This window comes from Xyrauchen texanus, chromosome 25 (genome assembly GCF_025860055.1).
Source record: "Xyrauchen texanus isolate HMW12.3.18 chromosome 25, RBS_HiC_50CHRs, whole genome shotgun sequence".
NCBI classification, from domain to species: domain Eukaryota; kingdom Metazoa; phylum Chordata; class Actinopteri; order Cypriniformes; family Catostomidae; genus Xyrauchen; species Xyrauchen texanus.
Window position 1 is genome coordinate 21,151,943 of NC_068300.1, and position 14,246 is coordinate 21,166,188.

The 14,246-nt window shown below is 37.8% G+C and overlaps 1 protein-coding gene across 1 annotated transcript in view; it reads left to right on the plus strand.

Moving 5' to 3' along the window:
- The first annotated feature begins 1,726 nt into the window (after nucleotides 1-1,726).
- Nucleotides 1,727-14,246, plus strand: part of LOC127619230 (ephrin type-A receptor 2-like) — a 36,496-nt gene continuing 23,976 nt past the window's right edge. Inside the window, exons 1-3 of the mRNA XM_052092049.1 lie at nucleotides 1,727-1,897; nucleotides 2,522-2,589; nucleotides 3,698-4,346. Of these exons, the coding sequence (XP_051948009.1) occupies nucleotides 1,816-1,897; nucleotides 2,522-2,589; nucleotides 3,698-4,346 (799 nt within the window). The 5' untranslated portion in view covers nucleotides 1,727-1,815. The remainder of the gene's footprint in view (nucleotides 1,898-2,521; nucleotides 2,590-3,697; nucleotides 4,347-14,246) is intronic.

The window sequence follows — 14,246 nt, forward strand, 5'->3', positions numbered from 1 at the left end:
AAACATAACATAACAAAACGCCAGGCTTTAAGAGCAGGAAGTCCCTGTGTTACTATAGAGGTGATTCATTGAGATATACATTAGCTCACACATGCGTCTTTGAGCAACACTTGCTGCTGTTTGTTGATGGGCTTGTAACAATGGACCTGCTGTTTGCACCACCACCACCTGCCCTCCAAAAGCTCTCCCATCACAACTTCCCCCACAGTTTCATGTCACCCCTTTCTCCAACTATTCATGACTCTTAAGTTTCAGTTTTATGGTATGTGTTTACCTTATGTATGTGGCACTTTGGTAACTAACTAGTGTGCTTGTAACTGCGTATAAAGTCTCAGATTGCTGTTATATAAGAACATAAAAATGTTTTGCCACTGGAAGAAATAGGAAATTGCTTTACATTCCCATAATTCATTTAAAGGCATAGTTGACCATAAAATAAAAATTATCTCATTGTTCACTCACTCTCATGTTGTTCTAAGCATGTATGACTTTCTTTCTTTCTTTCTTTTGTCGAGCACCAAAAGAGATATTAGGCAAAATGTTAGCCTCAGTCACTATTTACTTTTATTGCATTGTTTTCGATAAAATGAAAGTGGATTGTGACTGAGACTTTGTGGTGAACTGTCCCTTTGAATGCTTTATTTTTAATGCATTGTTACAAATAAAACATAATCATTTTGTAAAATCTATCATAAAAATATTTTGTGTAATAGCAACTATTTTTACTGTATTTTTAATGATATGCATTCACTCTAAAATAAACTCTTGAGTTCATATTCACGTGTTCCGAAAAAAAGGGTGTGAGGTGATAATAATGGGGTGGTGAAGTCAAGCACATGTCATTGTTAACCAAAATAATCTGAAACACTGGAAACAGTCCTTGCTGTGAAGGACAGTAGTGTCAGAGCCGTGGAAAGTGAACATTTTTATGCAGGGTAGTGCAATGACAGCATGCATCTCAAACATTTTCCACAGGTGTAACACAAACAAAAAGGACCAAAATAACTATACATTTTATTTGATATGTTTAAATATTATTATTTTTTTGTTAAACGTCTAACTTACTGTCTGATTGGCAGATATATGATAGTGTACGATAATTTAGTAACCTTTTTTGTAGGCCTATCTTTTTACCTTTTTTTTAGCATGATCTGTTCTGCAGTATCTAAATGAACTGAAAGTGGGGTGACTGTGGTGAAATTCTCTCTGTCAAGTAACTTCTTTCACTTGTGCTCTTTTTGTTGGTGACTCCACTGTGTGGCTGTCAGTGGAGTCAGCCAAGAAGGGGTCTCAAAACACAGGGAGCTTGACTCCAAAATTCCTAAGAGTTGCTAGGGAACACTTTTGTCATGATTTATGTCTTGTATCCAAGCTCGCACCAGTTTTTGAGCATGCAATTTTTGATGCATTTATTAAGCATGAAGCATGTGTGAACCTAACTGGTACATTTATTATGGATAGATAATTATTTATGACAGTTAGACGTTTTTTTTTTTTTTTTTTATTTAATCATAACCGACAACCATAATCACAGATAGGTCAGAAAGTCTCAATTCATAAAGGATTAAATGATGGTTAACTGTACATTTTACAGGTAAATTGAGAAGTGAGGGGCGGGGTCAAACAACAGAATTCATACATGTGAATGTGCCCATGAGCGGTTTGAGCACCCCTCCTTCCGTCGATCACACTCCAGCGGGCGGGGTTCATCATAACGCTCGGCATTTCTCAATCACAGTCTTCCGAGAGCTCAACTGAAACAGGCACTGGTGTCAGCGTGGAGCAGCCTAGATCACTGTCCACGGCACAGAGAACATGGATTACCGACAGATTAAGCGTATTTTATTTGTGAATGTATTTATGAACATAGTATTTATTTCTCTTCAAAAAAAGGAAGGTACGTAACTTTTTGAAACTTTCTAAAACGTCTCACTCGGGTTCACTCACATGGCTTAAACTATTTAAAGGCTCTCTGTTTTATGCCATGTCTAGCCAAATGTCTCTGTGGCAATTATTTGCGTTTTTGCTCATTATTTGCCTATGACTGGCATGTAGTTAAATCAAATTCTGTGCGCGAACAACTTTTGACTTTTTACACGTTAAAACGGCTGGTTTCATCAATTCATTGCGAATCCGCAAATAAGATTCGCTGTGAATGAAATTATTTTAAACGTTCGTGTATGAAAGGAGGCAAATTTATGTCTGTCAAGTTCCAATCGAATGTACACGATTTTTCAAAAAAGTAAGAAACGATCTGGCTGGTTTTAAAGCAAATATGATAATGAGCGAAGCATAAATTGCATATTAGCGACGAAAAAATATTATCCGGACGATTTTGTAACACGGTATATAGCTACTATGGTTAAACGAACATGTGTTGCGTTTGTAATTTTCCCTTTTTTTCCCCTCTTGAAAAAAATGTGATCGTATATTTTCTTCATTGTGTATTTTTTAATTATGCATCTATGCTGCCAGAAATGTTTGCTTATATATTGCTAATATTTTTGCGTAATTATCGCAGAGGTGCTGTTGGATATGATGGCATCTGGAGCAGAGTTGGGTTGGTTGACATCGCCTGTTGAGAGTGGGGTGAGTACATACTACCGTACAAGCCTTAAACATTGCATTGTGCTGCATTTCTGTGTGCCCAGCTCATTATAACGAGTCTAAACGCTTTTCGTGCATATTTTCGCTTGTTTCACGTATAAAAAAATACAATAAAAAAAAAACATGAAGGGGTTTTTCCTTCAGTTGTACCCTTTTACATACTTAGGAAAAAAACTCCTGGAAATGTTCAGAAAACTGCAGACACTTTGTTTCCTGCTGAACACTTGTAGCCTCGTATATGTTTAAAGACTCGTGTTAGGGATTGTAAAACTAAGGGTGTAATTAACATTTAAAGCTTGGCGCATATGGTGCTTTTTGTGACGTGAGCGACAGTTATAATGTTAACTAGCATGTAAACGCATAATTGGTTTTAAACCCATTCTTTTATTCCTTCTTTCTATGATAATGGACCGAGATTGCAAGTACAGACTTGTTACATCTTCGTCCAATCAATAACCCGTCTGACGGTTTCTCTACATAGAAATCTGTGGGAAAATGTATTATAAACAAAGAAATGTTAAGTAGGCTAAAGAAATGTATTTAGTAGTTGTATTCTTAAGGGTGTTGTTGAAAAAGCTGAGAATTGAAGAATGTGAACAAGGTGTCAGCATGTTCTACTTTATAGAAAGTTAATTGCACTTTTAATGAGAGGCTGTTTATTGAAATGCTTCTGCTACTTTCAAACGTATGAAATGCTTAAAACCACAAGTCTTTTTTAGCTGGAAGCATTTGTTGCAGAGAAAGATTTATATGCATGCCACACACTATGAAAACAATGCAACTCTCCTGTAATTAATAGCACAGTAGACACATGAAATTACAGTAAAACCCCCCCCCTGCTTACTGCATTTGAAACGATATGCGTTGCAGCATATTACATAAGTTAGATGCAGTAGAAAAACTGCTGTATTGTTTCTTGCCAGAAGTTGGTGGGTAATTACCCAGCATCCTCACTACTACTTAAAATTCCATGGTCAGGACATTTTGTGTTATTTTTGTTCTGAACATTTGCTGGCATCTTTGAAATTTCTTTTCAACAACCTTGGTTTTGACTATTGCTAACATCCATTATTTTTTATTCACTTTGCAGTGGGAGATAGGCCAGCGAGCTGTGAATGGTTCTCTGCTGTATAACTATTATATATGTAACGTTGAGGAACGGGAGCAAGACAACTGGCTTCGTTCTACGTTCATCCAGCGTCACCCCACCGCCTCTCGGGTCTTTGTGGAGCTGAGATTTGTAGTTCGTGATTGTAACTCTTTCAATGCAGACTCACTTATCTGCAAGGAGACCTTTAACTTGTATGCCTCTGAGGCTGATGCTGACATTGGCACTGCTTTCCGCAAAGGCCAGTTCCGCAAGGTGGCCACCATCGCTCCGGATGAAATATCCAGCCTTGGCGAAATGAAGATGAACGTCGAGACAAAAGTAGTGGATAATCTTTCTCGTAAGGGCTTTTACCTGGCCTTCCAAGACATTGGGGCCTGTTTAGCCATCTACTCTGTCAGAGTTTACTATAAAACATGTCCTGCAACAGTGAAGAGCTTGGCAGCATTCCCTGAGACAGTGGCAGGGGGAGAGAACCAGGCCCTGCGGGAGGTGGCTGGAAGTTGTGTGGAGAATGCTGTGAGTGAGGACCAACCTCGCATTTATTGCACCACGGATGGGGAGTGGGTGGTGCCAGTGAGCCAGTGCCAATGCCTACCCGGGTTTGAAGCCATGAACAATACATGTCAAGGTAAGATATGAGTTCCTTTGTTTGACTTCCACAGTTTCCATCATCTCTTGGAAACTCTGATTTCCAAATTGAGTCTACTGTGAAATCTGATTTCACTTAAAGTGATAGATCACCCAAAAATGAAAAATGTTGCATCATTTACTCACCCTCATGCCATCCCAGATGTGAATGAATTTCTTTCTACTGTTGACCACAAACATTGATTTTTAGAGAAATATCTCCACTCTGTAGGTACATACAATGCACGTGAATGGTGACCAGAATTTCCAAATCCAAATATCATATAAAGGTAGCATAAAAGTAATCCATTCAACCCCAGTGGTGTAATATATGTCTTCTGAAGCGAAGCAATCACTTTGGATGAGAAACAGATCAATATTTAATTTTTTTTTTTTACTATATATCTCTGCTTTCACTTTCAGAATGTGAAAGTGGAGATTTATAGTAAAAAGGGACTTAAATATTGATCTCTTTCTCCCCCACACCTATTATATCACTTCTGAAGGTATGTTTAACCACTTCAATCCGTACTATGGATTACTTTTATGCTACCTTTTATAAGCTTTTTGGATTTGAAAGTTCTGGTCATCATACATTTGCATTGTATGTACCTAACATAGAGCTACAGAGCTGAGATTTTTTGTAAAAATCTTCAATTTTGTTCAGAAGTAGAAAGAAAGTCATATGCATCTGGGATGGCATGAGGGCGAGTAAATTATGAGAGAATTTTTGGGTGAACTATCACTTTAAGGACTGGGATTGATAACTAGATTTCAACATGGATTGAGATTAGCATCTCATTTGTAGTTTATCATTATTTCCTGTATTATCCTGTATCATTTTGGAGGTGATGTTATTTGTTTTATATTGTGGGGACATTTGTTTGGATGTTATCACAAAATTGGCCATAAGAAAAAGCCTGGAGGAAAAATAAATTGTTTCATATGCAGGGCTATGATGATGCCACATAAAAGAATGCCTTTTTTATGCTTTGTGTTAACTGCAATTAAATATACAAAAATAAGCACTCTACAAATTCAATTAGCTTCAACATCATAAACGTTTGTGTGTGTTTTAGGGGAGAGGATATTCTTTGGACTTGATTGCTCTTATTTCATACTATGGAGCAGATACATTTTTCACACACTACATTTTTTTAATATATATCTCGTCATCCATTTGTTCAGGCTTACTAAGTTACTCATGTGTTTTGAAATGTGTTTGCTCTTCCTGGCAGTGGATTTGACTCCCATGACCCCCGGCATTCTTTAAAATACAAGTTAAAATACAAGTCATTGGTCGTTGCAGACTATTTTGCTTTAGGCAGAACATTTCAAAGACCGGTTTAAAACTTTCTTTTTTAAGGATATGACAATATCGCTCTATTGGCCACCTGTTATTTCTCCCTCATGTCTGTTCTTTTCCTTGCCACACCAGAGATACATCAGCCATGTGACAGTCCTAAAATGGATTGTGATGGCAGAGATGTGCATGAGAATACTAGCATGTTGAGACAAGTTAGAATCTTTCCATTTTAAACGTCCTCTAACCCCCAACACTTTAACATAACATGCAGTATTCCCAACAATTCTACTGCATACAATGTCAGGTAAAATGCAGCCGAATGCACACAATGAAACAGAGTGAATCAGTGAGAGCAGTAAATACATTTTAAACAGGGCCAACGGTTTGAGATTCCTTTCTTTGCCAAGCACATACTCATCATTTTTTCATTTGCATAAATTCCTTGATTTATAGATTGAAGATTGTGGGAACAGGTGTATGCATGCTTTAGAATTGGAAGAGAAATAAAGCGTAAGACTATGGAGGGGGAGGAGATTGTAGTGGAAAGGTGGAGAATGGAATGTAAAGGTAGCAGAACAATGTAGCGCTGTGTTCCACAAGAGACATAACCCCCCTCCACCCTCCCCATTGCAACCGCCCCCCTTTCACTCCACTGATGCATTCCTGCTAGGTTTATTAAAGAGCCTCCCCAACTACGGCAGGCCTTAAAAATTCCCTGGGGAGAGCTCCAGGCCAGAGCTGACTTGCAATGATGGATGTACTGTTGATGAAAGGCAATCATTGTTGGATATTTAGATCAGGGCACTGGAAAACAGAACAGGGTAAATATGAGGTTGGGGTAATGCGAACTTTGTTCTCAGGATGGTAAACTGTCTATGGTGAGATTATTTAAAAGTACATACACTGTTGCATTCAAGTTTAATCTCGTGTTGATGCTGACACAATTTCCACTCATAAAACACACCCTTTCTCAGTCATAACGCTCGCTGAAATAAGAGTGCATACCTTAGCTGACCACACAAAGACACGCTGCCTGACCTACAGTATGTTAGATTGCTGAAGGTATTCATGCCCACACCCTGTCACTAGCGGTAAACCTTTCGAGGATTCCAGAGCAGAAAAAATTGCTAGTTTCTGGAACATTTCAAAGGCTATTTGGCCTACATGTTGTTGGTCTATAGAAGAAAAAAAAGACTGATTAGGCCTGATGGTCTTGAATCTTTTATGGTAACTTATTTCTGTCTTGAGGAAGCCTTGTGCTTTACTGTAAATAAGATTTTCCCTCACTGAAACATGCTAAAGCCAAGAGTAATGAGTGACCAAGTAAGAGCTGTGTGTATTATGTGTGGTGAGTGACTAGCTGGGTAGTAATTGTCATGGGTGTGTTCTCAGGAATCATACTGGTTGTATCTTCCTATCTGACTCTTCCTATCTGAATCTTTCTTTCTTTCCTCATGCTTTTTAGTATGTACCACCTTTATGCCCTCTTCTAAACTTAAGTGACTGTAATAAAGATCCCTTGAGTAATCCAAAATTAAACCAACTAGCCAGCATGTATTATATTTATTGCTATTGGCTGCTCTGACCATGTGTTATTTTTGGCCTTGAAAAGGTCTTGGAAGTGACATGTATTGAAATTTTAAACATCCAGTTTCACACGGCCCTGCAAATACTGTTTCGCTTCTGGGAGATTTCAGATGGTGTCTTGTAAATAAACAGCTTTGCTTATCCCCTGCCTATTTCCCAAAGACAAATAGATGCTTTTAGACTATCCTTAGTTTACATGCACAACATGTAAGATAAACTTGAACTCTTACTCTAAGCAATAAACATATACTCACTGAGCTCTTTATTAGGAATAGGGTCCTAATAATGTGCCTGACGTAGTCTTCTGCTGTTGTAGCCCATCGGCCTCGAGGTTTGATGTGTTGTGCATTCTGAGATACTATTCTGTGCACTAAAATTGTACAGAGTGGTTATTAGAGTTACTGGAGCCTTTCTGTCAGCTAGAACCAGTCTGGCCATTCTCCATTGACCTGTCTCATCAACAAGGCATTTCCGTCTTCAGAAATGCCACTCACTGGATGTTTTTGGTTTTTGCAATTCTGAGTAAACTCTTTTGTGCGTGAAAATCCCAGGAGATCAGCAGTTACAGAAATACTCAAACCAGTCTGTCTGACACCAACAATCGTGCCATGGTCCAAATCACTGAGATCACATTTTTTTCCCCATTCTGGTGGTTGATGTGAACATTCAACTCACCACAGTTGAGAATTGCAAGTGAAAGCTGACATAAACATGGAAAAGAATTAGCTCTTTGTTCAGCTAAAAGTATGTATACAAAAAGTATTTGTGTATTGTGTGTACAATATAACTAAATGATATTGTAGTCTTCAAATATACCACTATATAGTGTGTTCCGCAAGCAACCACGTGAAATAGTTTGTTGATGAAAGCTCTGCGAATGTTTAACATAATCATGATTTGTAATCGAGCTCCAGGTTATATCACCTGGTGTGTAATTACTCTTTGCTTTATCTGATGCTAATTCTTCTCTTTACTTTATTTTCATATCCCACTTATTAACTCACAGACGCAGTTTAGTTTTGGGATTAATTTTAAATGACTTACACAATTTTGGCTCATTTCTTGGCAGTGCCATCTACCTGGACAAGTTTAGATAATGAGTTTTTGATCCTTTGTCAACTTAATGCCAAGATCTTATATCAAATAAAGATATTGTTGTTAATTTCTAATATAATGGCTCTTTTATAGAAATGAACAAATTAAACTAGACTTACTTGAAATCAAAGTTACTCATGGTTTATTTTGAAATGTCAGAGGGTGTTGGAGAGATCTTTGCTCTGCTATCATCAAGTGACTCATCGGAAGGAGGGAATTTTGTGGATTTGTCCACCTTGGTAAAGTGAGAAATAGGTTACATACAATTCTGCTGGAACGATCAGTCATTTATTTTTCTTGTTCTTTGTGTGCATCGTATATTGTTCCATTGCTGTTTAAATGATATGGGTGGTGCAAGGATGGTAGGATTGCACGATATGTAAGAAAAATGCAATACGATAATCCTTTGACATCATTGGAACGTGAGGAACATCAGAACACCCACCGCCCAAATAAACTGTTTATGTTTAATGCAATCGCATATCTTTTAATGGGGAAAAAAGGACCATCTATTCCAGAGATCATAAACATTGTTGTCTTTTGTTCCAAATTGCATATAGACTGCATATAATATGTAAAGGTTTACCATTTACTGTGTAATAATAACAATAAAATATAATTTTTTATTTTTATACAATGCTTTTAAAGATAGCTTCTCTAAGGGCTTTACACTGAGTATAAACATGCATATTAAAACGGAGTTAATAAAATCAACAGTGTTAAAAAAAAAAATATAAAAAATGTAAATACTGTAATAATTTCCGGTAAGTAAAAGCTGTCCTGAATTTTTTTTTTTTTAAGATAAGATTGAAATATACCAAAAGTCTGTTCTTCTCTAATATCAGCTGGAAGTGAGTTTCACAATTTTGGAGTTACACATGTGGCAGATATTAAAATTAATCTAAAAAAAAAAAAAAAAGCCCATGAATATACATTTAATTTCACCACATTGTGGGATATCCTACAATAATCAGTGTTGTAAAATATTTTATTTTCACACTGTAATTCCTGTTCGCTTTCTGCTTTGGTTTAACATACTTGTTGTCAGTCTGCGCTGAACTTTATACAGGGAGGAGTGATTTCACGGTACAATCCATTAATTGAAACCCATCCATTGATATACCCACACAGACCACAGTGGCCAATAAACAAGCCAAGTTTGAGTTTAATACAAACGTCTGTTCTCATTATCGTCTGCACACACAGCGCAGAGTGAAAGAGTGCCTGTCATAGCTACATGTGCACAAATTGTGAAACTGTCCATCATTTGAGTCAGTGCCTATGAAAATTGCACACACGCTCGCCAAGTGACAATCACGCACCCAGTCTGTTTTCTGCTATCTGCTTCACTTTGAACGTTACTGTATTAAAATCATTCAGTTTTCACCCTTGCGATATGCATATCATAAAATGTGCATTTGTGATAATTTGATTAATTTGATATATTGTGCAGCCCTAAATTATGCCTACAGTATCGTTGTATGTGTGTTAAGCGGACTTTGTTTGTCTATTGTTGTGAATTAGTAGAAGACCAGACCAATTTTATGACCAATTCATGCAGATTTTAATCCATGGTAAATCCAAGGGTTCACATACTTTTTTCTGTAACTTGATGTTCTATACACATTGAAGGCCTCGAGTGGAGTTGATTTCAGGATAGTGTGCATGTGCTCAGTGTTGAGTCTATTGTGCTGTTGGTGTGTGAGATCAGCAGTTTCCTGGCCCGTGTCAGCTCTGTGTCCCCTGAAACAGGACAAACTATTGCGGAAACCGGAGGCCTACTAATCCTCCTGTGACCCTTCAACTCGTCAGCTCAGGGATTTCTATTGTCACTCGCAGTCGTAGCCTTCATTCACTTATTAAGGAATTTGGTTTATTGCTTTTTTTTGTGGCTGTTCCCATCTGTGTTGTCATCTCTGGCCTTTTCCACACTAATATGTTTTAGTTTGAAAACGCATTGATTTTGTTATGATTGCGCTTCTAATCCACACTGAAACTGCGTTTTCCTCCACCAAAAAGGAAAGTGTTCTCCAATACTGCCGTTTGGAAACTGAATCCGAAAATGGATTAGTGTGAATGTGGCCTCAGTGTTTGGATGATGAGCAAATGTTTTGGATGAACCAAAGCAAAATAAATATTTTTGATGATCAGTGCAATAATAGATGTAAATAGAATGTAAAAATGTAAATAGCATTTTATACAGTTTATGTTTTTTTTTTTTAATCATAGAAACTCAAAATGTGAATTACTTTGTATCTATATAAAAAAACATGTTAGACCAACAATATTCCCCCAAATGTTTTCCCAACTAGTCTAACAGAGTTGTCTGAATGAACAATTTCATATTGAACAATGTCACTGATTTGCGAGTTCCCAGCAATTTGTTTTTTTTGTTGCCAATGTTAGTCATTTGTTGTGTGTTGATGTTAGGAGCTCATCTTTTAACTTAATGAGGTATGTTGATTGTCACTGTTGTTGACGTTTGTGTGTTAGGGGTTGTGGTTTATAGTGCGTCTATGCCAAACAATTCTACGTACTGCCTTGCAAGACATGCCTCTCTTTAAAGTTATTGCATTTAATTTCATGACAAAATGTAAGTTCTCATACTGCAAATTGATAGTTGGCTGAACAAGAAATTAGTAGTTCTCTCAACAAGAATTTTTGCATTTAGTGAACAAACTAATTCACATTAACTAAACAGCAATGTTACTGGGGACAATTATTAAGACTGTTGCTGAGAGAACTCAAAAATCTTACTGCATCTTGTTGTTGAATCTTTAAGATTGCTCAATTCATTTTTACAGTGTCGTGGTCATTTTTATTTTATTTTAGTTTATTGCAATATTTTACATTATAATACTGTATCAATATTCTAACATCTAGGATATATATATATTTGGGTGGGGTTTTTGTTTTATAAAAAGAGATTAACCATTCATAGTGTGAGATGACAAAACATACTGTGGCATTATGTCATGAACACCCACTTATTTCTTTTCGAACAAAATGAAAACTCAGAACAGGCTAAAATGACACTATAAACGTTACTTTTTTTATTAATGATAATTTATACAGCTTTACTGTAAGTTTTTTGTGTAATGTTAAACACTGTGCACAAAGTGCAATGTTCCCTCACATGCCTATACGCTACTTCTAAGTCACTATGGTAAAGTCAAGCAGGAGGTTCAGCTCTTGTTGCGCAAAGCACCAAAGTCCAATGACGATGAAAGAGATACAAGTGAGTGAAAGATTGCAGTATATCACAATTTCGAATTGCAGTACATTAAACATAAAGCAGGAAGTTCAGCATGTGTTGCACAAAGCACCAATGTCCAATATAGATGAATGAGTAACAAGTGAGTAAAATATCGCAATATATAACACAATTTTTAATCGCAATACACTAAACACAAATAATCAAATTATTATCTAATCATGACCCAAATGTGCATAGAACATCATATTGCCAGGTCCCTGCTGATTCCCATCCATAGTAATAAACTAGTTGTGCTCATTCAGATGTTGAGGATCTCACTAGCTTTTTTGTAGTGTTTTCAGTTGTCCCTCAGGTTTCTTAGTTAATTCCCTTCTTAATTAACAAATCTGCTGGATGGGTCTCAATGTTTGTCTCCTTTTGTGCTCTGTCATCTTCTCTTCGTCTTGCCCTCTTTCCTTTAGAGTGAGTGAAAAGTGTGAAAGAGAAGGATTAGAGCATTTATTGTGTCTGTTAACGACTAGATGAAAGAGCGAGTGGAATTGTAAAGCGTAGATGTAATTCTCTTACAACTGTTCCATTGGGCTGATAATTCTTTGCACTAATGCTCTCACCATGCCTAGGGACCATTCCCTCCCCGCTGGCTTAATGTTACTACTGCACCCCCCCCCACACACACACACACACATACAAACACCCACAATCACAGCTCTAACATTGTTCTGCCTGGTCCACTGACCATTCACTGATGGTAAAAACATTCTATGTATAAAGTGAAATATTATGCTGTTAGATTCTGCTAAATGTATTTTTCATTTTAGCCACATTTCTCCCCAATCTTGAATTCCCAATTCCACTACTTGGTAGGTCCTCGTGGTGGCATGGTTACACTCCTCTATCCGGGTGGCGGAGGACAATTCCCAGTTGCCTCCACTTCTGAGACTGTCAATTCGTGCATCTTTTCACGTGACTCGTTGTGCATGACACCGCGGAGACTCGCAGTATGTGGAGGCTCATGCTATTCTCCGCGATCCATGAACAACTTACCACCTGCCACATTGAGAGCGAGAACCCCTAATCATGAACATGAGGAGGTTACCCCATGTGACTCTACCCTTCCTAGCAACTGGGCCATCTTGGTTGCTTAGACCTGGCTGGAGTCACTCAGCACGCCCTGGATTTGAACTTGCAACTCTGTGGTAGTCAGCGTCAATACTCGATGAGCTACCCAGGCCCTCATTAACCATTTTTATCGTTTATCTACACTAAAACTCTTACAGTTAGGGCTGAACCTACTTTTTTGGCTGAAAATGGCATAAATTGGTATTTTTGGTTTACAGTCGAAAGAGAAAAAAGGCAGAAAATCTTGGCCGAACAGAAACTGTTACTTTAAAATCTGCACACAGAAACACTCACATGGAAAAAAAAGAATTGTTTATGTTGAACATTAAAGTCTGCATCCCCAGAAGTGAAGTGATCACTCTCTTGGTTAGTGCGTTAATGAAGAACATTTTCCAGTGCTCTGAAATTTTGCATTATTGTGTTATAGCCGTTACAGTTAAGCTCCAATATGACATTAAAGAAGCTTGAATGCACCATTAAAGTAGTCCATATGACTTGTGCATTACGTTCAGGGTGTCTTCACACTAGCTCTTTTGGTGCGCACCTGGGGTCGAAAGACTTCAAAGTTCAGTTCGTTTGGATAATGTGAACGCTGTGTGCACCCGCAAATCTTACCCGGGTCCGCTTGAAAAGGTAGTCTAAGGGTGTTTTCACACTTGGTAGGTTTGGTTTGATTAAAACGAACTCTGGTGTGATTGCTCTGTTAGTGGGGTTCATTTGAACAAGTGTGAACACTGTCACTTGAACTTTGGTGTGCACCAAACAAGCGGATCGAGACCGCCTGAATAGTGGGTCTTGGTCCACTCCAAATGAACTCTGGTGCGGTTCGATTGATATATGAACACAACATGGACCAAAGACGTCTAAACGGACCAAAAACAGGAATTTGCCTAATACTGACCTCAAGCATACCTGTTTTTTCCTCATCATAGGAGCTATGTTGCCTATTACAGTTCGGTACTGGTGTCGGAACCGCCGTCAGCTGTCCTTGCAGCATATCTTCGTTTGTGTGTGCAACGGAGGAATTCCTGCTGCTGTTTTGACTCCTTTACACATTTTGTTAGCTCTTCGTTGTTCTCCGCTGGTAAAAATATCACCATGTATACATGTATAAATATAACAAGCACATTAAGGCCAGCAGCCAGCATTGTTTTGGATGATCTGGAAGTTCCGTCAAAAATATACATCATAAAAGCTGTCCAATCAGGTTGTGAATTTTTCCTGATGCCTTTTGTTTTGTATCGTTATGTTCGGTGTTAAAAATGCCAGTGTGACCGCTAAGCGAACCAGGACTAAATGTATATTTTTCTTTTTTTGGTGCTGACCAAGAGAACCAAACTACAAATGTGAATACACTGTACAGTTCATGTGAACTCTGATACGGATTGCTGCTGATATGAACACAATCGTCCCAAATCACGGATGTGATCCACTTGTGATGACATCTAATTCATGTCTTTGCAGGCTCACGATCCCAATTATTGTGGTATAATGCATTTCTCCTACCTGCTTTTGTCCAAATGCAACACCTTCAGAGAGCAGCTCACATTCTTCATATCATTGCATATTCAATGCAT